Source organism: Neolamprologus multifasciatus, chromosome 10 (genome assembly GCF_963576455.1).
Source record: "Neolamprologus multifasciatus chromosome 10, fNeoMul1.2, whole genome shotgun sequence".
NCBI classification, from domain to species: domain Eukaryota; kingdom Metazoa; phylum Chordata; class Actinopteri; order Cichliformes; family Cichlidae; genus Neolamprologus; species Neolamprologus multifasciatus.
The window spans coordinates 11,477,850-11,505,511 of record NC_140448.1 but is presented as its reverse complement, the minus strand read 5'-3'; the positions used below and the strand labels follow the sequence as shown (position 1 = coordinate 11,505,511).

Genomic DNA, 27,662 nt, shown 5'->3' with positions numbered 1-27,662 from the left:
GTTAAAAAAAATCTTTCCATGTAATTTAACCATCGGTAAAAGTCACCGTCTAATTTTAAACTTTATTTTTAAACATTATTGGGGTTCCCATTAAAGTTGCTTAGTAGTAAAATCTTACCTGTGATGAAAGTGCCCCCTCTAGTGGGCTTTAAAAAAAACACACCGTGCCTTTTCCTTCTGTTCTTCTCTGTCCTTGGCGCGGTAGTTTTTTTCCCTCATAATTCCCTCATGCTTCCAACTTTGTGAAATAATATAAAAATAAAATCTACTAAATCAAATGTGTCAGTGCGTTGCTCTGCCAAAGGAGCAGTCTGGTTTTTCATTGTGGGTTTTTTGCTCCACCAGCAGAGGGCAGCACATCAACATGCCAAGACACATCTATCCATAAAGTTGTCTCTGAAGAAGAGCGGCCCGAGGTGGCTCGTTAGTTGGGTGTAATTGACAGAGTAGAAGAGTAACGCTAACTTGGCCGCAGTAGTTAGTGCGGTGCTTAATATTGACTTGGACTTTGAAGGAATACGCTTTGAGCACAAAATTTGCTCAAGTCAGCCACGAGTGGGGCTGTTCATTTTCGCTGCCTCTGGATATTTGATAACTGACAACAACTGGTTAGTTAGCATTAGCTAACTAGCTAGGAAGCTCCCGAAAAGTAACGTCAAGGTTTGATTCAGTCATGTCTTCGGCCGGAGACTTCGGAAACCCTTTAAGAAAATTTAAACTGGTCTTTCTTGGTGAACAGAGCGGTAAGTCTGTTGGTAATTTTAAATGTTGTGGGATGTAGGATATACATTTTTGCTCTGTTAGACATTTAGCTAACACCAGAGTTTGGTGGGTGATTAACGTCAACCAGCTAGCTAGCTAACGTTAGCCACGTATCGTTAACACTTGGCAGTGATGGCATTACGACACAGTAACTTGTTACGAACAGTTTCTTCGCCTTGGCCTGATTAAAAAGGTGATTCATTTCCTTCAAAATGAGTCAAGTCTGTAAAAATGGACTCTTACTTCAGTTGTGTGACGGGCTGTGATAACACATCATTAACGGAGGCATCGGAAATTACCAAGTGTCATTTAACAGGATGTTAAATTATGAAGCACCAGCATTATTTTTTTGGTATCTCTTCGTTATTGAAGGATAGGTGAACTCCAGACATACCCTGCTGTGTTTAGAAGATGTTCATAATACTAGAGTGATCATAAATTCATAATTTCGACCCTGGAGCAACTTCCAAATTGGCCGATCTTGCCAAGCAACATTCCTGCGATCTCCCTACTAATTTACACTCCTTCAGTGTCCACACAGAGGGTTCGTGTGGGCTGTTTTTCATGTCTTAGGTAAAGCTGTGTGGCTGTTCGTTGTGTCGTCCGCGGTGTCCACAGATTTTAGGGTTTAAAGTAGAATTTGGGTTATTGGTCCAGCGTTGTCTCTTTCTTTGGAATCTACTTGCAACATATTTGAACTAGCTGTTTCATGTTGCTTTATTAAAACAGTATGAAGTTGGAATTCCCGGTAAAGAGAAACTTGGATCAAACGTGAACTCAGATAGCCACCAAAGGACAATAGGGAAGACAAAAAAGGGGCTATTGTCAAGATGAGATTTTGCACTATTTATTCCTTCTTTTCCAGCAAGAAAGAAACAAAGAAGTCGTGGCTTCTCCTGCTGTGATGTGAGAATAATAGCAAACCCAATCACTCATAAAAAAGGAAGCTAAATGCATAATAAACATCTAAACTGAAGAAATTACTTACAAGAAATGTCAGAACCATTACATTGCACAAATATTTATTATAAAAAATACCCAAGAACATTAAAAAATGCAAATGTAGAAAGAGGCCCTGCACACCTTTTTCCCAAAACATAAAACTTGTCTTTCAGTCGCACTGTGCCATAGACTGCATATAAAATAATACAGATCTCTTTGGAAAAGATGTGAGTTGAGAAGCTGCTATGATAAATGAAACTAGGAAAGAATTAAGGAAGCCAAAATTTGATGACATTATTGACAAAACTGTAATAAATGTTTTTGCTGTAATATGACCTGTAAGTCCCACCAAGATGGGACAGACACACTGCGTTTACACACAGTGTGTGATAAGCTGTGGCTCCTTTAAGCCTTGTAAACAGCAGTGTTGTCTGTAGCCCTGTTACCATCCCTTGATGGACATTGTAACTGATAATGTAACTCGAGCTCAGCAAAAACAGTCTGAGAACTGGCAGCACTGTGCGAGTACTCAGAGCTGCTGTGTGACTGTCCCTGATGTGTTAAAGGTGTTCATAAATGTTTTTCTACGAGATCAGAAAAAAATTGAAGCATTTTACAGCTGCAAAGTTTGTAAAGCGTAGTTTTATGTGTTAAACAACATTACAGAGTTTTATTTTACATATGGACACAAACCCTCCATTGTGGATCAAATCAGCACCCTGGATACACGGGTGGGGGGAGTTCAGACATAAATGGCAAACTTTGCTTACAGCCCTTTTTCTCTCTCTGCTTTGCTCAACCCTCTGACTCCTGAATTACTTTGAACAGCTGTGCACTACACGCTTCGTGGACAAGAGGGCAGTGGGAGTTGTGTGACATGAAGTGGCTTGCTTTACTTTGTTATTAGTGGTCATCATCTGTGGAAAAGGGCCACAGCAGCTGCTTCGGGTTGAATAACTTTAAACACATTTCATTTCTGCAAGCTTTCAGAGATCTGCGTAGTTTTTATTTAGCCCCGAAATAATTATTTTGATTACAGCTGAAATTATTAGTGAACCAGTTAAAAGCGGCTGGCTAGCTTTATGTTATTGTAAATTAGATATGTGTAGGTTTTAGACAGTTGATCAGATAAAATAATCTGTTTGAAGACTTTGGGTGCTCAGAAAGTGTAAAAAGCATTTTCAGTTTTTAAATTTTCTTCGAATAGGGGGAAAATGTAGAATAGATTCAGTTATAAATGCAGTTCTTTTTTCCAGGGGAAAAGATGTACCTAAGTCTTCTCCAAAATCAAAGTGATCGTGTGGTCATTGCACTCTTTAAGAGTTTCTTGTTTGTGTTTGTGCAGTGGGAAAGACTTCATTGATCACCAGGTTCATGTACGACAGCTTCGACAACACCTACCAAGTGAGACTTAACACCTTCACTTTTAACTTTAATAATCATTGATGATGCCTAATATCAACAGCAATACTCATTGGAAATGACTGTGGATATTTGGTTAATTCTTTGTTTTTTTTCTTCAGGCCACAATAGGAATTGATTTCCTGTCAAAAACCATGTATCTTGAAGACAGAACAGTAAGTTTATTTTTGGCACAACCAGTAACTCCGTTTTTGTTTTTCTTCTTCTTGTCCAGTTACTTTTCTTTAGCCACTGAATTATGCTCTTTCTAACACACACAGAGACAGCATTTGTACGTTGCTACTGTGATCAGGAGTGTTGTATCCCCCTGGACAATCCTCCTTTTCTCTGTTCATTTCCTCCCTCAACACGAGTTTTCTTCCTCTCCTTCCTACCCTTCCATCTACTTTCTCATCACCGTTTTGAAATTAAACACCTTACTTGATCCAGTGAGGAGGGCTGATGACAAGTGAAGGGTGATTACTTCTTTCTTCCCTCCCAAAGGCCCAGACAGCTAGCTCTCTCTGGTGCTTATTCACTGCCTGCATGAACTACGTGCTCACCTTTCTCTCTCTTTATCTTTTCCCATTAGTCCAACTTTATTTCCTTTTATTAATTTTTTTGTCACATAAACTTACCCCATTTGTCTATTTGTTTTTCTTGTTTCATTTTCATCTTGTTTTTTTTTTTCTTTTTTTTTTTTTTTTTCCTTTCCATCCCCTTCCCCTTCCTCCCCCACAGATTAGGTTGCAGCTGTGGGACACAGCGGGGCAAGAGCGATTTCGTAGCCTCATTCCAAGTTACATCAGAGACTCTGCAGCTGCAGTCGTAGTTTACGACATTACAAGTATGTGGCTCACCTGTCCACTGGGAGTGCCCTAGGTTATTCACATCGTTGATGCTGAGGAATGCATTGATTCCATTTAAATACACTAGTATGACCGAAGCATATTTTTCTTTTTAATTTAAAAAAAAAGTTGCACATTTTACAGCTTGTAACTCTCTTTGCTTATTGCCTTGCTGTCACTAACCACTGTGTTTTCTCACCTGAGGCCTTTTATCTCCATCTGTCTTCTAGATGTCAACTCTTTCCAGCAAACCACAAAATGGATTGATGACGTGAGAACAGAAAGAGGAAGTGACGTCATCATTATGTTGGTGGGAAACAAGACAGACCTTGCAGATAAAAGGTAATCTGTGTTTCCCTCCTTCTGCCTTTGTTAAAGTAGGCACTCCATGAAGATCATAGAAGTGAAGTTATTGATTGTTACTGGTTACTGGTGGCCTCACTGATTTTTTTTCTTTCATGCATTATACCTGAAAGTGTCCTGTTTTGGGTTTTTTTTTGTTTGTTTTTTTTGTTTTTAAGCCTTTTTTTGAATTTGTATTGTCTCTTGCTGTGAGTCTTTTAACCGTTTTATCTACCACAGGCAAGTATCTATTGAAGAGGGTGAGCGGAAAGCCAAAGAACTAAATGTAATGTTTATTGAGACTAGTGCGAAAGCGGGCTACAACGTAAAGCAGGTAAGAGTGTGTGAGCCGTGCTCTGACGCCCTGCTGTAGATGCTGCCTCCTGGGTTTCACCTCCAAAGGTCTCCCACTGAAAATATAAGTCAGACTAGGTTCCTGAAGTTGCCCCTTTTCAGACATGGATTGCATACAATTTTTGATCTGGTAAAATGACGGCATTTTCTTATTTGGACATGGAGCTTTTCTTTTACATTAATACTCATCAAAGCTTCTTTCAAACATCCCCACTCTGACAGAACAAGCTATGGTAATCATGATTTTATTGTGTGCTATGCGCCAAATTTCACACTATAGTAAGTAGGATATAGTGTCCCAAATTATTCTGGGGGGTTATTACGCCACATTCTGTATATATGCAATTGCAACCAATTTTATAATAATAATAATAATGGATTGTATTTATATAGCGCTTTTCTAGGCACACAAAGTGCTCTATGATTCCACTATTCATTCACTCTCACAGTGAATGAGAGTGAATGAATAGTGGAGGCGAGCTACAGTTGTAGCCACAGCTGCCCTGGGGCAGACTGACAGAAGCGAGGCTGCCATATTGCGCCATCGGCCCCTCTGGCCAACACCAGTAGGCGGTAGGGTAAAGTGTCTTGCCCAAGGACACAACGACCAGGACAGAGAGCAGGGGGATCGAACCGGCAACCTTCCAGCTTCCGAGCTTCCCAACCCCCTGAGCCACGGTTGCCCCAATTTTACTAAAGTAGTAGCTTATAAATGACCACTAAGTGAACCACTAAATTCACACTGTGGGTTGTGATTTTTATGGACCAGTGTAGATGCTGGACTTTGTCCAGTGTGGAATAAAAAGCCTGTTTAACATATGTAACAAAGGAGTGGCTTTGTGGCTTCTGCAGTATTTCTGGCAGTGAGACCATGGAAAAAAGCTGAAAGCTGATGTCTCATGCCAAAACTTTATTTTTTCCTCCCCTCACATTATTATAGTTTAGGAGATTGTCCACAACAATCATGTCTTTTAGTGAGCTGAGCAACTCAAAGGTGGAGAAGTGATGTGCGTTTGTAACCTCTGCGTTGGGATGCCATCTGATTAACAGAATTGAGTGCATGTCTGAAAAGGGCTTCTTAGTCCAAATTGCTCTTGTTTGTACGTATTTCTTTAAATAAAACAAGTATTCATCACTTTCTTGCTAAAGGTGATGAGAGTGTGTGGGTGTCAGTCTCGTGTATGGCTTTTCCCTGTTACCTGCAAGTTCCTCTAAAAACTTATTTACAATCTTTTTACTCGTCTTGGCCTAGCAATGCCTTGGATCTCCAAAACCCTGTTTTTCAGCCAAACACAGAGAATATAACATTTATGGTTGAGATGTTGGAAGTTTCACTTCTCTTCCTGTTTTGCCAGGAAGTTTACTGGGAAACCTTTGGTGCTGGGCAGTGGTGGCAGCCGCAGCAGGAAGGGCACGGCTTGTTAATGCTCTTCAACATAATCACAGTGTCTGTGTTTCTTTTCCCCTGTCTCTGTGTTGATGTTTGTGGGGGTATGTGCGTGTCCTGGTGGGTGTTTGTGTGTTGTTCGCGGTGGCTCATCACAGACAGATAACCACAGAGGAGGGAGAACAGAGAGCGAAAGAGATGAATGTTCTGTTTATTGAAACAAGTGCAAAGACAGGCTACAATGTCAAACAGGTAGAGCGTGTGCACCTACATGTGTATGTGTTCTCATAGTGCTCTCTTCTGATTGGCTTCTATTTCACACGCATGTGTGCGAAAAGGTGTGCTTTAAACATCAGTTTCCACTGGTCACTAGTGAAGAGAACTGGTTGTTTTTCAAGCTCTCTCCCCCCTGTAATGATTTCTATTGGCCAACCTTTTATCACAAAGTCTTAGAGATGGGGACCAGAGTTTGCAAATCAACAACCTGCACAGCACTGATCACCACAGCAATAGTGTTACTGCTGCTGTGAACTCTGCATGTCATAAATCTGCTTCCATGACGCTCTTTGGTGGGGGCAGGGGATGCTGAGCATCATCATACATTTCTCTTGAATTTTATGAATGGATCCATTCATCGCTTAAAATCCTCCAAGCTTTGTCAATGGAAGATGTCACTAAAGCTCAGCTCCATCCTCTTTTCAAATCACTGATGCAGCACAGAAATTGGTTTATAGTGTCAGAGACACAAGCTGCTAAACTGAGATCAAATTTGATAAATCTCTCTTGGGTGTCTTTCTCTGTGTGAGTTTCAAGTGGACCTTATGCTCGATCAGTTAATATTAGGATTATACACAACATGCTGTGCCGATTTCATTTTGTATTTTTTTATCATGCCCTCAGTATATTCCTTGTCTGAAAGAATACATGCGGTTCTCTTTCCCTCCAGCTTTTCCGTCGTGTGGCAGCTGCCCTCCCTGGCATGGACACCACACAGGACAAGAGTAGAGAGGACAGTATCCTTTTGTGTACATGTCAGTGTCTGCATCTGACATGACAGAACAGAGTCAGAGGTCTCTTTGCCCTCTTATGTCTGTCATATGGATAAGCACGGCCACAGGGAGAATCAAGTGCAGAATTGTGACATCTCACTATTGTTGCTTAACCCACATGTCGTTCTAGATTTGTTTTACCAGTGAGGACACCTATTGAGATTCAGCTGGATGCCTGTTTTAATGAGTATAATATCAAAGACACTCTGCACTGATGGTCTATTTTTGGAGGGTATGAAACAGACTTGAAAGGTTTTGAAGTTTGTCCTGATACAGATCAGAGCAGACAGTGAATGCACATTAGTCAGTCATGCTCCTAGAAACGTGCCTAAGTCTGAACTCAGACTGAGTTATAAAGATGTTGTTATGATGTTTACTGACTTCAGCTTTGATAAGTTTGCCATGTAACTATAGCATAAGCATTCATGTGTCCATAAGAATATTTAAGATTACTTTAATATTCTGTCTGGTCTGTGTCCTTGTTGTTAGCAGAATATCATCTTATAAAGGACATACCTGTGCACCAACATGCTAAAAAGAGCACTTTTTTCAGCTAGCAATACGTGGTGAAATACTGACCTCAGTTAAATGGAGACCAGTATGAGTCGTCACATTGAGTTGAAGCATCTGATCTTGTAAAATATCTGAATGATGATAATTTATTCCTGCCATTAAAGGGTAAACACTTCAGCTAACACCCACAGAAGTTCATGTAGAGCTGAAAGACTTTCCAACTTTGGCACGCCATATACACAGTACAGTGGGTGGATAGCGCTCTTAACTCCCAAGCAGCCCAACAACTAGAAGCTTTTCTGGTGGAAGACAAGCTTTGCATTCTGTGTCACAGTGAGAGAGAATGCAGTATATGTTAACAGTATTAGTTTTAAATTGTCTTGCTTAATGACTCAGCAAATAGAAAAATATTTAGTTGGGGGAGGGTCTTTAAAATTAACAAGTTCATTTTTGGAACTAACAACTTTATTTTAAAACTTAAAACCTCAACCCTTTTGCTGCCTGGTTCTGCCAGAGATCTCTTTCTGTTGAGCTATTTCTTACTTCCCACCATCAACAAGTGCTCCATTATAGGGGAGTGCCTTTGTAATTTATTGTGAATGTGTCATAAACCGATACATGTGAATTGGGCAATACCACTGCTGGAGTGTGAAAATGGCCTCTACCTGTACAGCACATGTGGTCATGGACTACTTTAATGATCATGAAAATAATGTAAAACGTGCTGGCATTTACAATCACGGTCATCTCAGGCTAATTGAACATCAATGGGACATTTTGGACCATTGTGCCAAAAAAGTGTGACTGTCTTTCATTGAGCAGAAATATAGAGCTATTAATTAATTAATTAATTAATTAATTTGTTTAATCAATGCCAATGCATCTTGACCTAGCACCAAGGTAGCCCATATAAGACCTACTTTTTATTAATGTGTTATTGTGCACTTTATGCAATATTTCTGTCTTGGAAAGACTTTGTCTAGTTTTGTCCGTTTCTGGCAGCCATTGCATTTCAGAGTTCCTTTTCAATGTTGTTTCTTAACTCCTAAACCTTTCAGTGATTGACATTAAGCTGGAGAAACCACCAGAGCAACCTACCAGTGAAGGAGGCTGTTCCTGCTAATGTTTCTATCTAATACATTCAGTTTTTCTGCGCCCATATCCTTCACTACACCCTCCACTGTCCCCCAGCCTGAAAGAGAGCACTACATCCGTTATCCTCGCCATCATGGAAGTCTGGTAGCCCATCGGGCTGCTCTGAAAGTCACTTCAGTTGTACTTAAATTGAATATTTGCACTGTAACACACATTCATTGAAACATATTGAAACATTGCCTATTTATGCTTGAACTAAGCCTTCTGTCATTTCAGCAGAGATGGTAGTACAAGAAAAATGAGAATAGTTTGTGCATAAAGATGATTTTGAACCAAACTGAAAGACTATGTGCATCAAAGTCATCAAATCAATGTATTTGTCTAAGAGTGAGAATCTTTAAAAAAAGAAAAAAGAAGTAAATATTGCTTTAAGCTTAATAAGCACAATGTGAATGTGTTGTGTGCATTTGTCAGTTAACACAATAAGTGTTTTTGTATTTGATTGGCCCAAGTTAATTTAGGTGTTTTCTTCAAACTATTTTGTTTTTAACATTTTGGGATAAAATGAGGAAAAGGTTGTAGGATTGTTTCAAAGTAAATCATTATTTGGAGTGCTGGGTGTAGACATGTATACTACACCCATGAAGTGTGAGCTAGGAGCTTATTTTAAACTTGAGTCACAGTTCTCCCAACACGACCTGCACAGTCACGCAGTCTCACACCTACACACCATGGAAACCAGCACAAATGCATAACATGACTGCATCAAACACATTACCGTCCTTCCTCCTCTACCCACACGTCTATTGAGATGAATTATTTTTACCTTGGCTTCCATTTTCTATTACTTTTTATTTGGATAGATTTTTTTCCCTAAAGACTTTAGCTGACATAGATTAAAACTTTCTTTGATAGTGTTTGTAGATTTTCTCATAAATCCGACAATAGACATTAGATGTGGAGATATATGCCTTTTGGATTTGAATTGTAGAGGGCTTCCTTGGCTTTGGATTTATCTAATTAGGTTTGGTATGCCGTTTTATCAACACTTCCTTGTTTTTATTTTTTGGCATTGATCTCTTGTTAGTGATGATTCTACATATGTATTTAATCCACAATGACTTGTAATATTTATTTCTATCAGATTTCTTTTGTATGGCTGTTAATATCTTCACTTTGGGTATGAGTCGCTAATAAAATATGCATCCAAACTGGACCACCTTTGACACTCAGCAGAGAGCAACTGCTGTTTCACGTGCTGCCTCGAAGTGGCACTTTGATCATACTGAAAATATTGTGCAATTTTTGTGTAAAACTACAAGTGAGAGTTCAGTTTGTATAGCTTTGTAGTCCTTAACGTTTCTGGAATGGATTCAAATGAAAGAATAAAAGTAAACTGTCAACGCTGCTGGTATTGATCTGTGTTTCTGACATGTATTTTTGATAAATCAGTTCAATATTTTAATTTTTTAAGTGCTGAGATGTTGATCTGTTTCTGTATAATTTCTGGCAGCAATTACTACAAGATAATGAAAGTTACAGAAATGTAGATGTTTAGCTGTGTACTGAAAAAGTGATTATAGTCAGAGACATTCAGTGTTCAAATCACATTTAACTTTTTGATTTTATACATAAAGGTTTGATGTCCAATAATATTACAGTTAATTTACATAAATTCTCAAAATGACCAAGGTGCTTCAAGATCACGGTATGCTGAAGCTAACTGTAACTGGCTTGACTCATTACCTACTGTTTGTTCTGCAAGTCCACAGAAGAAATAATGCAATAGTGGCCCCCAAACACGAGACATGCCAGCAATCCGCTATGCAAAATGTCAAGTGACCCTATTTACCTGACCTAGTTGGGATCTAGCATCAGATTGTTGCACAGCTATTCATTAATATCGTGGTCCTCTGCATATGATTCTAGGCTATATTACAAAGCAGACAATAACTAACTACGCGGAGACATTAAATAATGCCACATTATAAAAGCTTTCGAAAGAGGTCAGTAATAATTACTTCACTGCGAAGTAGCAACTCCCGTCAACGTTTATCACTTCTAAATTTCTTCTTATTTATTTGAAGACGAGCAGTCTTCTCTGGACTGCAGTCTGTTTCTTGTTTTTTCATTCAATCGTTTATTTTAAATCAATGTCCGCGAGTGTTTGCAATTCTCGCGAGAGTCTCCCAGCAGCCGTTTCCGTGGAAACCAATTCACCCACCCGCACTCCGTGTTTTAGCTGGATATTTCTTTGATGTTTAAATGTGGTTTTAAATACTTAGTTTCACAATGAGTAATGATTACTACGAGACTTTGGAAATAAATAGAAACGCAACAGATGCAGACATCAAAAAGGCGTAAGTCATTTAATACATATGAAACTCACATGTTTATTAATGAGGCTTGTTCTGTTTTTCCTCAGTTATTTCTTTCTCTTTCTTAGATATCGACGCCTTGCACTCAAGTTTCATCCGAAAAGAAACAGAGAGCCTGGAAGCTCCCAGAAATTTACCCAGTTGGGTGAAGCCTATGATGTTTTAAGCGACCGTAAGTGGAAGAATATCGAGACTGAAGTGTGTTTTATTTTGGAAACCGCACGGATAAAAACAATAAGGGGACACTCGATGATCACAGTCTAAGGCATAAGTGTCAAACTCCCCGCAAATGTAATTAGGCCCGCAGCCTAATTACATTTGGCCTGTGAAGCCATACCAAATTACTATTAGAACTGGCCTACTGGTATTATAAAGCTAATATATATATATATATATATATATATATATATATATATATATATATATATATATATATATATTGTTTAGTATTAAGCTTTGCTTGTTCCATATTCAGTTTTTCAGCAAAACTTGTTTGACTCCATAAGAAAAGATTCATTCTTTTATCTGGAGGAAGATTTTTTTTTTCAATAAATATTAATGTTAGCCCGCGACTTTGTTCCAGTTTTGAATTTTGGCCCACTGTGTATTTGAGTTTGACACCCCTGGTCTAAGGCAAAGTCAGTTAATCGTGGTGAATCCATTTCAGCTGCTTTGGTGCAAATGAAAGTGGTCGTTCCTTATCCCTCGTGATTCAGTTCATTCTAGCGTTGCTTTTTGTGACTTTACTTTTCACGTCTGGTGGAATGACATACCTGCAGCCCATTCACCTTGCACAGCTGCTCCAGGACTGCAAATCAGGAAGAGCCGATGTAAGAACGTGTATCTGTCAGCAGTGTCAAGAGTGTGGAGCTGCTAAGAGCTGGGCAGTTAGGGGCATCACCACAGCAGCAGTACCCATGTCTGTTCCTTTGTATAAAAAGGGGCGGGAGGAACATTTCCAGTACTCTCGAAAATTACCTCAAGAAGGCAACAGATGTGTGTGTTTCTTGGCAAACTCTTTTATCACCTACCTAACAGCACGTGGAGGTCTGTGGAACCCTCCAAATCTGTCATGCTGAAGGATCAGGCAAACAGCCTAACATTCACCACAGTGTCTCAAGACCCTTTCATGTCTGTCACATGTCCTCACGGCTTGTGTGTGTCTCTCGTGTGTGAAGAGAACTGAGCTCGACTACCTGTGCAACCTGCATGAGCTGCATGTATGTCTCACTGACAAAAACAGCAAAAACAGTCAGGTTTTTGGGTGGGTTGTCTCGTTGATGCTTCTCCAGCGTTACTTTCATTTGGACCAAAGTAAGTGAAACGGATTCACACGGGTTCATGTTTCCCAACTGAACAGACTGATATCCCTGAAGTTTAACTGATATACTGTTATACTGTGATGATCTATTATTATTCTTTTTTAAGCAGCACAAATCAATTGAATTATCAAAGGAAGGTGTACAACATTCCTGCAATACGTGATTTTGCATTCGGTTGCAACCAGCAACCTTCCTGTTCTATATAAATAAAACCAGAATATAGCCACTTGGGAGCCGGTTGAGTCAGTTATTTGACTTTCTCTCAGAGAGTGATTGCAGTCAGTCTAAGTCAGACTGAGACTGTTTGCAGAAAAGTTGCCTCCTCTCAGGTGACCTCTGCAACTGCCTTCCAATCAAAATTGACCATTTGTGTTCGACACCCTCATGTTCTGGGCAACTGTTTAGTCAGTTGCAGAATGTGAAAAAAATTCAATTCTATAACCAGACAGTCACCGATTCTTAAAAAAATATTTTGTAGCTGCAAGGAGGTTGCTGTCCTGTTTTTACTTATGAGCCATAAGCTCGCTCATAATTAGCATGTAGCTTTGTCAAGCTAAGTGTGTCCAGTCCTGCGTGGTTTGTCAGTGGAGCTGATTTTACATTCAATTCAATTCAATTTATACGGCACCAAATCATAACAACAGTCGCCTCAAGGTGCTTTATATTGTAAGGTAGACCTACAATAATACATACAGAGAAAAACCCAACAATCACATGACCCCCTATGAGCAAGCATTTTGCCGACAGTGGGAAGGAAAAACTCCCTTTTAAAAGGAAGAAACCTCCGGCCGAACCAGCCTCAGGGAGGGGCGGGGCCATCTGCCGCAACCGGTTGGGGTGAGAGAAGGAAGACAGGATAAAAGACAATGAGATACATAAAATCATCTCAATGTAAGATGAGTCTTACTGTTCATAGTACTCCCTGAGTATTTATATTTCTTTATAAAATATCAATATTTGGTGACTCTCTATCGATACAATATCACCACGCAAAGTATCGCAATGTATTGTATCTACCCTCCCACTCACGGTTTTAAACAATGCTATAGATAAACCCACAGCTGCAACTCAGTTTAAAATTGGTTATATTATAAGCAATACTAACATTTTTGTAAAAAGAGAAGTGGAAATAACTGCAGATTTGTATTTAAAGCTTTTTGTTTAAAAAAAAACATTTAGCAGGAAACTGTTATAAGGATCAGAAATAGAAAGCTTTTTTTAAATACCAGTTAATATTAAAATAGTAATACAGGCTTATATACAGTGAAGTGTATTTTGGTCTGAGGAAAGGCTGTATTTATTGTATGGAGAATGTACCATATGTGTGTGAATCAAATCCAATTTTCTGTGTGAAAGCTCAAAAAAAGGCAACTTACGACAAGTTTGGAGAGGAGGGCCTGAGAGGTGGTATTCCACTTGAGTTTGCCAGCAATGGAACTTGGTCATCAAAATACGTCTACCATGGGAATCCTGACCAGACATTCAAACAGTTTTTCGGGGGTGACAACCCATTTGCAGGTGAGAAAAAAACATAATCAAAGCCCGACAGTGAATGTGCCTTTTCGATTTTAATCCTTTAATCCCTTTTTTTTTTTTTGCTAGACTTCTACACGAATGATGTGCCGCTTCAGTTCGGTGGCCTGCAGCCACAAGTGGCGAAAACGCAAGATTCCCCAATAGAGAGAGACCTTCATTTGTGCCTGGATGATCTCTTCCATGGATGCACAAAAAAGATCAAGATATCTCGCAGAGTAAGACATGTTTATATTTTCTCCCTCCCGTGGCTTTTGTTGGATTCACTCATCTATAAGACTGCAAGCTCCTCATGGGGTTTAGAGCTAACTAAACAACAGCATTAAAAAAAAAAAAAAAAAAAACGCCATCACAAAGACATACTACACCACTGATTTTGCCTCATATATTGTGCGATGCTTTATTCATTTTACAGGTCATGAATGACGATGGATGCACATCCAGTATCAAAGACAAGATTCTGAGTATAGATGTCAAGCCTGGATGGAACGAAGGCACAAGAATCACTTTCCCCAAAGAGGGAGATCAGGTAATTAACCAGCCTACACATCATTTTAAAATGGGGGGTTTGAAAGTGAGCTTATGAGTTGGTATAGTGTATTATTTCTATCCTTTTATACATAAATATTTCCTACAGAATGAGTTGGGCTCGTGGCTCTGATGCCGTTTCCGAGCTAATACTGTGTGGGCCTAACAGAGCTGATTAAATCCTGTGTTAACAGTTTAATTCAACCCTGCATTGTCACAACACCTCACCCTCTGTTACATTGAGTTTTTTTTACATTTATTAAATCATTTTTATTTTGTTTTACGTTGATTTTATTCATTTATTGTGCTATTTTGCTTCATAGAACCAGCACAGATCTATATTGTCTTGCATTGTGTTTTGTTTTGTTTTATTTCGGGATTTTTATTTCTTTTTTTCATTTTCTGTGTATACATATTGAGCTGTTTTGTAACCACCCTTGTATGCTGTATATGGCTGCTATAACCCAGAAATGTATTTTTTGCTGTAATCAATCCTAGGCTTCAGTGTGCAGTTAGCTTTAAAGGGAAATTTAGCAGGTTGCCATTGTTATTGTGGTCTATACATTACTGCAGTGCAGCAATTAGTGAAAAGATAGTAGAGGTAAGCATTAAAAAGGCTGAATGCAACAAAGGAGAGGGGAATTTTTTACAAATTATAATTATAATTTACTCCTTTTTCTGCTATTGCAAGTATAACTGATGACTAACTACTTGTGAAGGTTCTCCTGAAATTGGCACTTTGCATAGACTGCACACAAGTACGTTGTTCCTGCAGATCTTTTATAGGTTCACTGAAATGGAACACGCTTACTACCAAAAGTAAGCATGTTTGGTTTTAACACCCGATTACAATAAGCAAAAGGCATTTTGGTTATTGTACTCTGGGCAATTTTAGTCAAAAGAAATTATGCGCTCAAAGCTATTCTTCTTATTACTCTGTTTTTTTTATTATGATGATGTGTACTGACTGTACCACTGCCTTGTTTGTGTATATTCTTTCCTTTACCCAGAGAGGGAATGTATAAAGAACTGTCTGTAAAGACTGCTGCATGGTAATCTTTTTATTTTGTTTTGCTGTTTTACCTTCAGGGACCAAACAGCATTCCCGCAGATATTGTGTTTATTGTGCGACAGAAGACTCATCCTCTGTTTGTGAGACATAACAATGACCTCATCTACAAAGCAAAGATTACTCTGGAGATGGTGAGTCATGTCATGGATTGATTATTGGCCATGCAAAAAGGTTTCTTTAAAGCTGTAAGCTGATTCCCTTGTTCGCAGGCTTTAACTGGCTTCTCTGTGGACGTGCAGACACTAGATGGCAGGCTACTCTCTGTTCTTATCAATGACATTGTCCAGTAAGTGCTTTCAGTCACTGTCTTGAAAAACAGTTTTTTCCCGGTCTGGTTGTTTTTACATTTATGTAGTGCCAGAGTGCAACAACAGTCAACAACTCCAACAATTATATGATCACCTATAAGCAAACACTTGGCGACAATGGGAATGAAAAACTCCCTTATAACAGGAAGAAATGTCCAGCATAACCATCTGCTGTAACACTTAATGATCATTGTGTTTTTATTTTGTGCATTATCTGCATTAAGTTTCCGCTCTCTGATTTGTTTGTCATGTCATATCAGCCCTAGATACCAAGAAGTCTTGTCCGGAGAGGGAATGCCGCTGTCCAAGAATCCTTCCCAGAGAGGAAACCTCATAATTACTTTTGACCTTGAGTTCCCCAAGACGCTTTCTGCTGAGAGGAAGTATCTGATCAAGCAAGCTCTGTCTTTTAAAGATTAATCACATTCCAAATACATGTGTAATCAGAATGATTGATTGGACTGCTCATGTGGCTACATGTCTGTCAGAAGAGAGTAATACTGATACATTTACAAATCGTGTCTTTCTGTTTTTATTTGCACTTTGCACTCTGTCAGAATATTTCTGTAAACACGCTGGAAGATAACAAAAATGAAAGACAATGTGAGTGTGGTCGAACACGAGCCCATCGAGAGACAGTAGAGATTACAGATAAGCTTTGCAGCTGTGATTCGCTGCCATCATTGCTCGTTTCAGCTGCTCGTACGTCACAAACATGACCACGTTCCAGGACCCCAGGCGTAAGAAAGACGGGATAAACCTTAAGAAAATGGAAATGGAGGCAAAAACATTTTTGGTTTTGTTTCATTCACATTAAGAGTTGTCAAATGAATGTGGAATCACTGGGTTACCCTTTGTAAAAAGCACGTGGGCCTTCAATGGTCATCATGGCAGCAGCACAGTTGAGAACGCTGCTGTACTGGCCAAGAGCAGAGTTCATGTATCTTGTCTTGACCACATCAACAGGGGAGGCGATCACTGTTGTGCACAACCCCGCACCAAAGGCTGATGCAAAATGGCAGGGCAGATTATCTGTGGAGTGCACAGAACCCAGGGCTTAGTGCTGTATCATACACATGCGTGATGTTGCTGTGAAGCCACTGTGTTTTACCTGTCAGCGGCGTGGACCTAAGGAGCATATCCTTGATGAAGTCATAGGTCACCAGTTCTGTGCAGTTAACAATAGCGTTGCGTGCAGTGTTTGGAGCTGTGCCTGTGTGACATTGAAAACAAAGATGCATCATAAGAAATGAAGCAGCAGCCTTTTAAAAACACGCATTTTGGAAGCTTGAGCTACCTTTCCACAGACCACAAATGCCTTCCTCCTTGGCAATGGTCTTGTAAGCATCCACTGTGCTACAGTAGCGCCTGGCACGGCCAAGAGATCTGGCCTGTGCCTGGAAGCGAACTTTCACCACGTCTGTGGGCTGAGCAATGGCAACCGCCAAGGCACCTGTGGTAGATCCAGCCAGCAGCCGACTCCCAATGCCCACATCTAAACCAGGGAAGAGAGAGATATCAGTTGAGACTGGTCAAAATTTCCCCTCAACCAAATAAACAACTGTCAGAATCCAATCACAGATGCTCACGGTCAGAGCCTTTAGTGTAGAACTGTTTAACAGAGTCGTAGAGACCAATTCGGACAGACGCAAAGCTCATCTGCCTCTGGAGTCCTGCCACCAGCCCACTGTAAAGACTCAGAGGACCCTCAGTACGCACCATGGTGGCGATGGTGCCGAACACCCCTCGATACTTCACCGTAGAGCCCCTCCCTGTAGCAGCGGAGCCTCTGGCCTCTCCTTGGATCTGTGCAATGAAAGTTCAGGCTACTAAGGTTACAAGAATTGGCTTTGTGTTTGTTACACAAGAATACTTTAATACCTGCAGTCGCACTTTGGCTGTGTCTAAGGGAAAGGTGAGCAGGTCAGCGATGCAGGCTGCAGTTCCTGCTCCCACAAACTTTACAGCTGCCGAAGGTGGCACATCTGCAGGCCTGAATCCAACCATTTTCCACAGTGTTTTTTAAAAAAAACACAAGCGTTGTATTTGTGAACGTGAACACAACAAGATGTTCCTGCAAAATCTGACAGAAAAAAATTTCACAAACACACTGCATTCAGAGACAAATGTTTTTTATTTGAAACTGCATCTCTAAATTTGACACATGAGAGTTACATCCCACCAGGAAGACAAGTGTTGCTTGTTTTATGGATCTGCTTTACACGCTTGATCCTGGCTTCTTTTACTCACTATGCTAGTAATGCCTCCAGCTGGTGTGTGCCATGAGCTCATTTAACACCTCTATTCAGCAAAAGCAGCCCCCCCCCCCCCCCCCTCCAAGTACAGGCTTTAATGAGACTGCTGTTCACTATGTTCTGTGTACTTGCATGGGTTTAAAAAACAAGCATTGCAAATTTAATAAAATCAAATTTTAAGTCATTAAGTCTTACCTTTATAGGAGCAGTTTGGGACAGATCTTTTAGAGATCAGGATTCTCTAAAGGCGTCCCTCTGGCTGAACTTTGTCCCAGCTATAAACAACTTTTCTTGTTTTTCCATAGATTTTTTAACAGCAATGAGGCGTATAATCATACTCCAAATCCTGCATAAAAGAGTCATTTTAAAATCATTTTTAGCAATCCAACAAAGCTTTATTGATTAATAATATTAACAGGAAAGTAAACAGTAAAAGTAAAAAGGTAAATTTTGCCTGTACCGTGATATGATTTGTAGAGTTGAAAAGCCTTACCAAGGGACAATAACCAAACCTCTCGTCGAATCTCAGACAATAAGTGGAACAGATGCAGGAGCGGGGAAGATGTCGGCCTCTTTAAATACTGCCCATGATGCTGTTACATCATAGCATGGCATGTGTTACATGGTGGGGTCCCACCCCAAATATGTGGGCCGACTGTAAACCTCTGCGTCGGCACGGCACAGAGTCTGCATTTGTCATGTGTGGGAATGCGTGTAGTTTAGAGCACGCCTTCCTTTTGTCTTCTTGACTTCACAATCAAATGTATCGAGTCCCCAAACCCACATTAATGCACAAACATTAATTAGATCTTATTCCATAAAATCAATGTTTTATCTTTGAAGATAGATTTTTACCACCACCTTGCGGCCGCAGCTCAATGCAGCAGCTTCGGCAATGGAGGCGCTGAACATGGTCCATTCGGACTCAATGTCCCCCGCCTCCCTCGGAATGCTGTTGAAGCTCTGCCGGAGGTGTGCGTTGAAGATCTCGCGGACTGGGGCCTCTGCTAGTCGTTCCCAGCACACCCTCACTACGCGTTTAGGTGCACCAGGTCTGTCCAGCGTCCTCCCCCGCCACCTGATCCAACTCACCACCAGGTGGTGATCAGTTGACAGCTCAGCCCCTCTCTTTACCCGAGTGTCCAGAACATATGGTCGCAGGTCTGGTGATACGATTACAAAATCGATCATCGACCTACGGCCTAGAGCGTCCTGGTGCCACGTGCACTTATGGACACTCTTATGTTCGAACAAGGTGTTCGTTATGGCCAAACTGTGATTAGCACAGAAGTCCAATAACAAAGCACCGCTCGGGTTCAGATCAGGGAGGCCGTTCCTCCCAATCACGCCCCTCCAGGTCTCGCTGTCGTTACCCACGTGAGCATTGAAGTCTCCCAGCAGGACAACAGAGTCTCCAGGTGGAGCACCTTCCAGCACCCCCCCCCCCCCCCCCCCCCCCAGGGACTCTAAGAAGGCTGGGTACTCCGAACTGCCACTCGGCGCATAAGCGCAGATGACAGTCAGGACCCGTTCCCCGACCCTAAGGCGCAGGGAACAAACCCTCTCGTCCACCGGGAAAAACCCCAACGTACCGGCAGCAAGCCGAGGGGATATTAGAATACCCACCCCAGCCCGCCGCCTCTCACCAGGGGCAACTCCAGACTGAGACAGAGTCCAGCCCCTCTCCAGGAGACTGGTTCCAGAGCCCAAGCCGTGCGTAGAGGTGAGCCCGACTATATCTAGCCGGTACCTCTCAACCTCACGCACTAACTCAGGCTCCTTCCCCACCAGAGAGGTGACATTCCATGTCCCTATTGCCAGTCTTGGCAGCCGGGGGTCAGTCCGCCAGGGCCTCCGCTCCTGGCCGCCACCCGGCACACAATGCACCCGACCCCTATGGCGCCTCCTGCGGGTGGTGGGCCTGCGGGAGGATGGGCCCATGTCTCCTCTTCGGGCTGTGCCCGGCCGGGCCCCATGGACTAAGGCCCGGCCACCAGACGCTCGCCCTCGGGCACCCTCCCCGGGCCTGGCTCCAGGGCGGGGCCCCGGTAACCCTATCCCGGGCAGGGTAAACTGTTCCCTCTGTGTTTTTTTCATAGGGGTCTTCTGAATCGCTCTTTGTCTGGTCCCTCACCCAGGACCAATTTGCCATGGGAGACCCTACCAGGGGGCAAAAGCCCCCAGACAACATAGCCCCTGGGATCCCTGGGACACACAAACCCCTCCACCACGATAAGGTTGCAATTCACGGAGGAGGCAGCCGACAGGTATCGACAGGCCAAGCGGAATGCGGCTCGGGCAGTGGCTGAAGCAAAAACTCGGGTGTGGGAGGAGTTCGGAGAGGCCATGGAAAAAGACTTTCGGACTGCCTCGAAGAGGTTCTGGCAAACCGTCAGGCGTCTCAGGAGGGGAAAGCGGTGCTCTACCTGCACTGTGTATAGTGCTGGCGGAGCGCTGCTGACGTCGACTGAGAAAATTGTCAGGCGGTGGAAGGAATACTTCGAGGACCTCCTTAATCCCACTGACGCGTCTTCCAAGGAGGAAGCAGAGTCTGGGGATGAGGGGAATGACCCGCCAATTTCTGGGGGCGAGGTCACTGAGGCAGTTAAACAACTCCTTGGTGGCAGAGCCCCTGGTGTTGATGAGGTCCGCCCCGAGTTCCTGAAGGCTCTGGACGTTGTAGGGCTGTCCTGGCTGACACGCCTCTGCAATGTTGCGTGGAGATCAGGGGCAGTACCCGTGGATTGGCAGACCGGGGTGGTGGTCCCCATCTTTAAGAAGGGGGACCGGAGGGTGTGTTCCAACTACAGGGGGATCACACTCCTCAGCCTCCCCGGGAAAGTCTATGCCAGGGTGCTGGAAAGGAGAGTTCGTCCGCTAGTCGAACCTCTGATGCAGGAGGAACAATGCGGTTTTCGTCCTGGTCGCGGAACACTGGACCAGCTCTTCATCCTCTCGAGGATACTTGAGGGTGCATGGGAGTTTGCCCAACCAGTCTACATGTGTTTTGTGGACTTGGAGAAGGCATTCGACCGTGTCCCTCGGGGTGTCCTGTGGGAGGTGTTGCGGGAGTATGGGGTGTCTGGCCCATTGCTACGGGCCATTCGATCCCTATACAACCGTTGCAAGAGCTTGGTTCGCATTGCCGGCAATAAGTCGGACTCGTTCCCGGTGGGTGATGGGCTCCGCCAGGGCTGCCCTTTGTCACCGGTTCTGTTCATAATTTTTATGGACAGGATTTCTAGGCGCAGCCAAGTGGCGGAGGGCTTTCGCTTTGGTGGCCTCAGGATCTCATCTCTGATTTTTGCGGATGATGTGGTTCTGTTGGCTTCATCGGGTGAGGGCCTCCAGCTCGCACTGGAGCGGTTCGCAGCCGAGTGTGAAGCAGCGGGAATGAGGATCAGCACCTCCAAATCTGAGGCCATGGTTCTCAGCCGGAAAAGGGTGGAGTGCCCACTCCGGGTCGGGGATGAGGTCCTGCCCCAAGTGGAGGAGTTCAAGTATCTCGGGGTCTTGTTCGCGAGTGATGGGAGAAGGGAGCCGGAGGTCGACAGACGGATTGGGGCTGCAGCTGCAGTAATGCAGACGCTGCACCGGTCCGTCGTGGTGAAGAGGGAGCTGAGTGTAAAAGCGAAGCTCTCAATTTACCGGTCGATCTACGTCCCTACCCTCACCTATGGCCACGAGCTGTGGGTAGTGACCGAAAGGACGAGATCGCGGATACAAGCGGCGGAAATGAGCTTCCTCCGAAGGGTGGCTGGCATCTCCCTTAGAGATAGGGTGAGAAGTTCGGCCATCCGGGAGGGGCTCAGAGTAGAGCCGCTGCTTCTCCACATCGAAAGGAGCCAGCTGAGGTGGTTTGGGCATCTGGTAAGGATGCCCCCTGGGCGCCTCCTGGGTGAGGTGTTCCAGGCATGTCCCACCGGGAGGAGGCCCCGGGGCAGACCCAGGACACGCTGGAGAGATTATATCTCTCAGCTGGCCTGGGAACGCCTTGGTGTTCCCCCGGATGAGCTGGAGGAGGTGGCTGGGGAGAGGGAGGTCTGGGCCTCTTTGCTTAGGCTGCTGCCCCCGCGACCCGGCCCCGGATAAAGCGGATGAAGATGGATGGATAGATTTTTAAATTTGTTTAAACACATTTTAATCAAGCCAGCAATTTCTTTAGGTGGTCTGTGCAGCAAAGACTTGTAAAGTAAATGCTGAGTCATGATGAAAGTACAAGAAGCCGCGCGCATGTACACTGCACCCCAAATTGTAGCCATATGTTCAAACCGGTAATTGTCTCACTGCAGCTTTTCGTTAAAACGTGTTTCGTAACTTGTTGTTCCTGCATTTAGTAGTGAGATGGAAGGTTGAAACATGCAGTTAGTCGTCAGACAGAATTGTTTGTTTAAATGGCAGAACTGCAATCCAACTATGCCACTGTAGGGGACTCCAAAAAAGTGCAGCGTTATAATTTGGCAAATACAAGGACTGTAAATTTCCATGTTATGAGTCAGTGCATGGGTGCATGTTGTCCTGCATGTGTAGTGGTATGGTGGCGCTATCTTTCCATATCTGACTGACCCAGTTATGGGACTGCAGCAGCTGAACCAGGTGTTTGGACCACAGAGATTCATCATGAACTGTCATAAAAATATCAATTGTGAAGTGATTTTTTTTTACATTTATCCTAAAAGGTTTAAATGCTCATTTCTGCTATTGTTAGCTTGTATGATCTCAATAATAAGTGCAGTTTATTTTTCCTGATGATTATCCTGGGATAAATTATGGAAAAAAGAAGTGATGGATAACTGATTACTGTATAAACAGTATATTTATACTGTCAATTCCCAGTATATATATTTTATATATCAACCAGTTGTCCATCAATTGTATGTATGTAGTAACTTATCCATACCCCCATATCTGTACTATATGTGTGTGAGATAATATGTCAGTGATCCAAGTGTTTGTCAGAGTGATGGTCTGTGCAAAGAAACTGCACAGATATCGTACCTGGCAAGATCTTTTTCAGAGACCTATGGAAATGATACAGCACTCAAAGAATTATGGAGTTGGAAATATTATTCGTAATTGAAAAAAATCATATTTTAGGTTTAAACTGGTGGTTCTGTGCCAAAAGAAATGCTGGGAGGTGTTTTATGACGGCCTGTTTCATGATTTGTTTGTTGTAACAATTCATTTTTATTTGTATAGCCCAGTAGCACATATCATGTTCAAAGGGCCTCACAGGCATAAAAATATATTAAGAAACAAGGTCACTTCCATGTTAAACAAATAAGCAACCCATCAGAAATACATACATGCAAAAAAAATCCATGAGTGAAAAAAATTATATAGTAACATATGAAATCTGGCAGAAGGCCAACATGATACTGATGAAGAAGACATGCATATGGTCCGTATTACCATGTGTAGGTAAATGTGGCTGAACTCCGGAGGTACATTTCAGGAGTATTATTATTAAGTGGAAGCACTAATAAATGCTAGATTTTAAAAAGGAGGTATATTTTTAAGAGATCAGCAGCATTTGCTTCCCTAAAATTCTGAGGCTTTTCCAGAAGATTTTAGGAAATCCGCATTCCCAATTTCTCCCTGTGAGGAGTGTTGTATATCTAACAGGTTAGGAGTGAGAGTCGGGATGTGAAGTGACATTCAGAATAAAGTTACAAAGCAACACTGGCATTCAATAGCAGACAAAAGGATGGGCGAAATTGCAATTTTTAACTAATTAAAGTACTTTATTTCACAAAATATACATGACTCATTGACCAGCAACAAATCATACATACTTTTCACATCTAGTGGCAAATACATTAAACTACAACTACAAAAGGTAAACAGTGTAAACGATCCAGAAAGACATATTGTGGTCATTTTAAGGTATGTAATGTTGGACATAAACTGTCTTCTGCTTTCATGGAAAGCCTAAAGGAAGTAAAAACTAACTTGAAAGCCTAACATTATTCACATGATTATTTCATTTAAACATGGAAGTTTACACCAGAAGGAGCTTCTTGTAATGGAATTTCTGACCATTAAAATGCATGAAGCCTCTGTAAGGTCTAACCTTTAAATTATTTTAAATATTGCAACAATGTCCCTGAAGTCTTCCTGCTCAAACTCTTTCTAATGTCAACTCTTGTGTTTTCATGCTCCTGTATTTTCAGGTCTCCAACCAAGAGTCGTCAGTAGTCACCCCTGCACTGTGGTGTGCGTTAGGCTGTTGTGTTTTGCGGTCCTGAGTTGAAAAAAAACAAGTCTGACTAGTTGCGGTCAGAACGGAGACTCCCAGTACTGCTGTGCCCTGCTCATGCCTTTTTTAATTTGCTCATAGGTGACAAACATCACAATGTTCCAGGAGCCGAGTCGCAGGAAAGAAGGCATGAACCTAAAGAAGAGGAAAGAAAGACAAGTGAAGAATTATTCAAAAGGACTTTTGTAACATCTCTGCTTGCCTCGTGGTCATGTTAGAGTGTGTTTACCCTTTATAGAAAGCCGTGGATCCTTCGTTTCTTAGCATTGTGAAGGCACAGTTGAGAGCGCTGCTGTACTGGCCGTGTCCTGAGTTCATGAAACGTGTTTTAACTACATCCACAGGAGAAGCCACAACTGTGGTGCAGAAGCCTGCGCCGAAGGCGGCCGTGAAGTGGCATGGCAGGTTATCTGTGGGAGGACAGAAGTTTAGTCACAACTTTCACGTTCATTTGACAGACGTTTGAGGGATGTTTGTCTGTATCTTTCATTCATGGCCTCACCTGTCATTAGGTTGTAATTCAGGATGAGTTCTTTGATCATGTCGTAGGTCACCAGCTCTGCGCAGTTTACGATGGCGTTACGAGTGATGTTTGGCATGCATCCTGGAACACAAAAGAGGATCGTAACTGTCAGAACAGCCGAGGGCATTTTCATATAAAGATGAATGACTTGAATGCAAAGCAGGTACCTCTCCACAGGCCACGTACACCCTCATCTCGGGCAATCGTCTTGTAGGCATCTATGGTGCCGTTGTATCTCCTCTCGCCGTCAGCCAGTCGGACCTGGGCTTGAAAACGCACCTTTACCACATCTGTTGGCTGTGCAAAAGCCACAGCCATTGCCCCGGTGGTGCAGCCCGCCATGAGCCGAGTAACGATCCCTGCACCTGTGTGCCATACGTATGTTGGTCACGAAGAAGCAGTGCAATAGAAGCAGACTTGTTGCTCGTTCACTGATACTCACTCTCGGTGCCTCGCGTGTAGAATTGCTTCATGGAGTCGTAAAGGCCGATACGGACAGAAGCGAAGCTCATCTGTCTCTGCAGGCCTGCCACCAGTCCATTGTACAGACTCCTGGCCCCCTCTGTGCGCACCATGGTGGTGATGGTGCCAAACACGCCCTGATACTTCAGTGCACCAACACCTTTGGCTCTCTGAGACTCTCCCTGAAGCTGCACGACATGGTGCAAATAAAAGAGGATTTAATATGACATCTATCATAAGGTTAAAGGCATCTGGTTAACACTGTTTGTCTAACCTGCAGTCTGACTTTGGCGGTATCCAGTGGAAAGGTGACAAGGTCGGCAATGCAGGCTGCCGTGCCTGCTCCGAAGAACTTAACTGCCGCAGAGGGCATCACATCTTTGGGTTTCATGCCAACCATTGCTGCGCCTCAGCTGAGGACATGAATGGAAAGATATGCTCTTACGATCCAAAGACCTTTGGTTGTGTAACACAAAGCACCAAAGAACATCGCTGCCTGGACAACCAAATATGGGATATAACCGTGTAAAGTAAAAATAGACTACATGCATAACTGCTGATATTTTCTTATATTACACGACTTTTGTTTGATCTGTTTAAAATGACTAACTGTGACAAACCTGGGTGTATTTAGTGCACTGGATGTGCTGGAAATATTTTCATGCTGTTCACGCTGAAAGTCATACAAACCTGTGAGTAAGGATTATGACAAGTTTCAGGTTTTCTCAAGAAACAAGCTAGTCTTTCGAAGTGCTTCTGTTGTGGAAATGCCTCGGGCCATAAAATCTCCTCGAAACGAGCCAGTGAGCATACCACCACTCGCTGCAAAAACAACCATATAGCACAACTCAGCAAATCATCATTCACTCAGTTTTAGCTGAAAGCGACCCACAGCTTGAAGCAAATATAACTGACATTTTCAATTAACTGCCAATAAAAATTTACAGAGTTAAAAAAAAATCACAGCTATGTTGATATGCAAGGTTGTTGTTGTTTTTTTACCTTAATAGTTTTCCAAGTAAATTATAATCCAATGAACAGGAAAAAATGTATATAGTCCTCTTTGGTAGTTAATCCTGTACGTTTTCTCGTCTCCTGTGTGCCTACTGTTCCAGTATGGAAGAAGCCTCCCCAAATTTATAGGAAGCTTTTCCACGTGACTACACACGCTGTAGCCAAACACGTTGTACACCTGTCATGAGAATATCATGTTTATCAGTCTGTGAGCCTGAGCCAGATATCTGAGCTCTTGTTGATCTCTTCCTGATGCCGTCATCATGGCAGCCTGGCATGAAATCTTTGAGTACACGTAAACATTCAGGTCTATTTGGAGTCCGTTTACACAGTAAAGAATTTACTGCTGAAAGTTTCATGGATTTTTAAAAAAAAACATTGTTTCAGGTTTGGAATCCAGAGTTTGGCATTTGTGTGAAATTTCAGCTTTTCTTCCCCAGATACCAGCTCACATTACTCTGCTGACATCACGGGGTATTTTTCTATTGGTTGGTTACATGCAGCCAATCAGACTGGAAGGCCTGTCTGGATTCATGAGATGTTTGCACCGCATCATTTCTTACTGTTTGTGCCCAGGGAACAGAATTAGTTCTAGAAGTTTAGAAGCTTTAGGAATCCCCCACCTCTCCATCCCTGCAAGCGATAAAAAGTTAAAGTTATGCTTCGTAGCCAATCCATACCATGGGCCAGGGTGGTTGGGTGCAGAGAGCATCTGAATGCAATCATTTGGGTTGATTTGTAACAGGGACACAAGCTGCTTCCAACAAGAGGAACAGCTGCCAAATGGAAAGTGTCAGGGGGAGGAGGTGCATTCTTTGTAGGTGGGTGTTGGCTCTCTGTGAGTGCATGCCTCCTTACGTGTGACTTTCCATTGCATTCTGGGTCACAGGTCGCCAAGTTTTTCTCAAGTCAGAAAGCACAGCCTCATATTCCAAATATCAAAGGATTCACCTGCTGCAACATGTGTCAGGAAGTTGTTCTGTTCCCAAAACGACACTACAAAATTTTGTAACCATACTAGTACTGTGCAAAAGTCTTGAGCCTCCCTTGTTTCTTTATATTTTGTTTCCAAGGAGCCAGATAAGATAAGATAACTCTTTAAGATAAGACCTGGTGCTACTGAGCCATAGTTTTCCAGGCTGCTTTTTTTGCTTACATTCATTCAAGTCTTTTAATCATTTTTAGAAGAATGTTTTTTATCTGTTAAGCCACTTAACACTGACCTGTTAATGAATTAGAAAACACACCCAGCTAAAGCAATTAACACCTAAGACAACTTAGCCAAGAGCCAGTTTTGAATTGTATCATTAGGATC

General features: G+C 42.4%; 4 protein-coding genes across 7 annotated transcripts; 2 read left to right on the top strand and 2 right to left on the bottom strand.

Annotated features, from left to right (window-relative positions):
- The first annotated feature begins 385 nt into the window (after nucleotides 1-385).
- Nucleotides 386-10,091, top strand: rab6a (RAB6A, member RAS oncogene family). Of its 3 annotated transcripts, XR_014876483.1 has the most exons (9): nucleotides 386-743; nucleotides 3,050-3,108; nucleotides 3,228-3,281; nucleotides 3,847-3,952; nucleotides 4,184-4,295; nucleotides 4,536-4,629; nucleotides 6,195-6,288; nucleotides 6,983-7,049; nucleotides 8,657-8,796. XR_014876483.1 is itself a non-coding variant. In XM_085174995.1 (8 exons), the coding sequence occupies exons 1-8, from the start codon at nucleotides 674-676 to the stop codon at nucleotides 8,719-8,721; spliced, it is 627 nt and encodes a 208-aa protein (XP_085031121.1). In that variant the 5' UTR covers nucleotides 386-673; the 3' UTR covers nucleotides 8,722-10,091. The 3 variants fall into 3 exon arrangements, 2 of the variants coding, with proteins under 2 accessions (XP_085031121.1, XP_085031120.1); XM_085174995.1 differs by lacking the exon at nucleotides 6,195-6,288 and having other exon boundaries at nucleotides 8,657-10,091; XM_085174994.1 differs by lacking the exon at nucleotides 4,536-4,629 and having other exon boundaries at nucleotides 387-743; nucleotides 8,657-10,091.
- A 717-nt stretch (nucleotides 10,092-10,808) lies between these two features.
- dnajb13 (DnaJ heat shock protein family (Hsp40) member B13) lies at nucleotides 10,809-16,350 on the top strand. Its single transcript, XM_085174990.1, has 8 exons — nucleotides 10,809-11,053; nucleotides 11,140-11,243; nucleotides 13,750-13,911; nucleotides 13,996-14,144; nucleotides 14,342-14,455; nucleotides 15,544-15,657; nucleotides 15,736-15,812; nucleotides 16,095-16,350. The coding sequence occupies exons 1-8, from the start codon at nucleotides 10,986-10,988 to the stop codon at nucleotides 16,252-16,254; spliced, it is 948 nt and encodes a 315-aa protein (XP_085031116.1). The 5' UTR covers nucleotides 10,809-10,985; the 3' UTR covers nucleotides 16,255-16,350.
- Nucleotides 16,351-18,747, bottom strand: LOC146509659 (dicarboxylate carrier UCP2-like). 2 transcript variants are annotated; one of them, XM_085174991.1, is made up of 8 exons: nucleotides 18,550-18,747; nucleotides 18,285-18,435; nucleotides 17,716-17,917; nucleotides 17,424-17,640; nucleotides 17,132-17,329; nucleotides 16,946-17,047; nucleotides 16,686-16,866; nucleotides 16,351-16,594 (listed from the first exon to the last, which is right to left on the bottom strand). In XM_085174991.1, exons 3-8 carry the CDS (start codon nucleotides 17,839-17,841, stop codon nucleotides 16,480-16,482), a joined length of 939 nt encoding a protein of 312 aa, XP_085031117.1. In that variant the 5' UTR covers nucleotides 17,842-17,917; nucleotides 18,285-18,435; nucleotides 18,550-18,747; the 3' UTR covers nucleotides 16,351-16,479. The 2 variants fall into 2 exon arrangements, with proteins under 2 accessions (XP_085031117.1, XP_085031118.1); XM_085174992.1 differs by having other exon boundaries at nucleotides 18,583-18,747.
- Nucleotides 18,748-23,812: 5,065 nt separating this feature from the next.
- LOC146509658 (dicarboxylate carrier UCP2-like) lies at nucleotides 23,813-26,456 on the bottom strand. Its single transcript, XM_085174993.1, has 8 exons — nucleotides 26,336-26,456; nucleotides 26,024-26,155; nucleotides 25,608-25,746; nucleotides 25,314-25,521; nucleotides 25,039-25,236; nucleotides 24,851-24,952; nucleotides 24,578-24,758; nucleotides 23,813-24,483 (listed from the first exon to the last, which is right to left on the bottom strand). Exons 3-8 carry the CDS (start codon nucleotides 25,731-25,733, stop codon nucleotides 24,369-24,371), a joined length of 930 nt encoding a protein of 309 aa, XP_085031119.1. The 5' UTR covers nucleotides 25,734-25,746; nucleotides 26,024-26,155; nucleotides 26,336-26,456; the 3' UTR covers nucleotides 23,813-24,368.
- Between the last annotated feature and the right edge of the window lie 1,206 nt (nucleotides 26,457-27,662).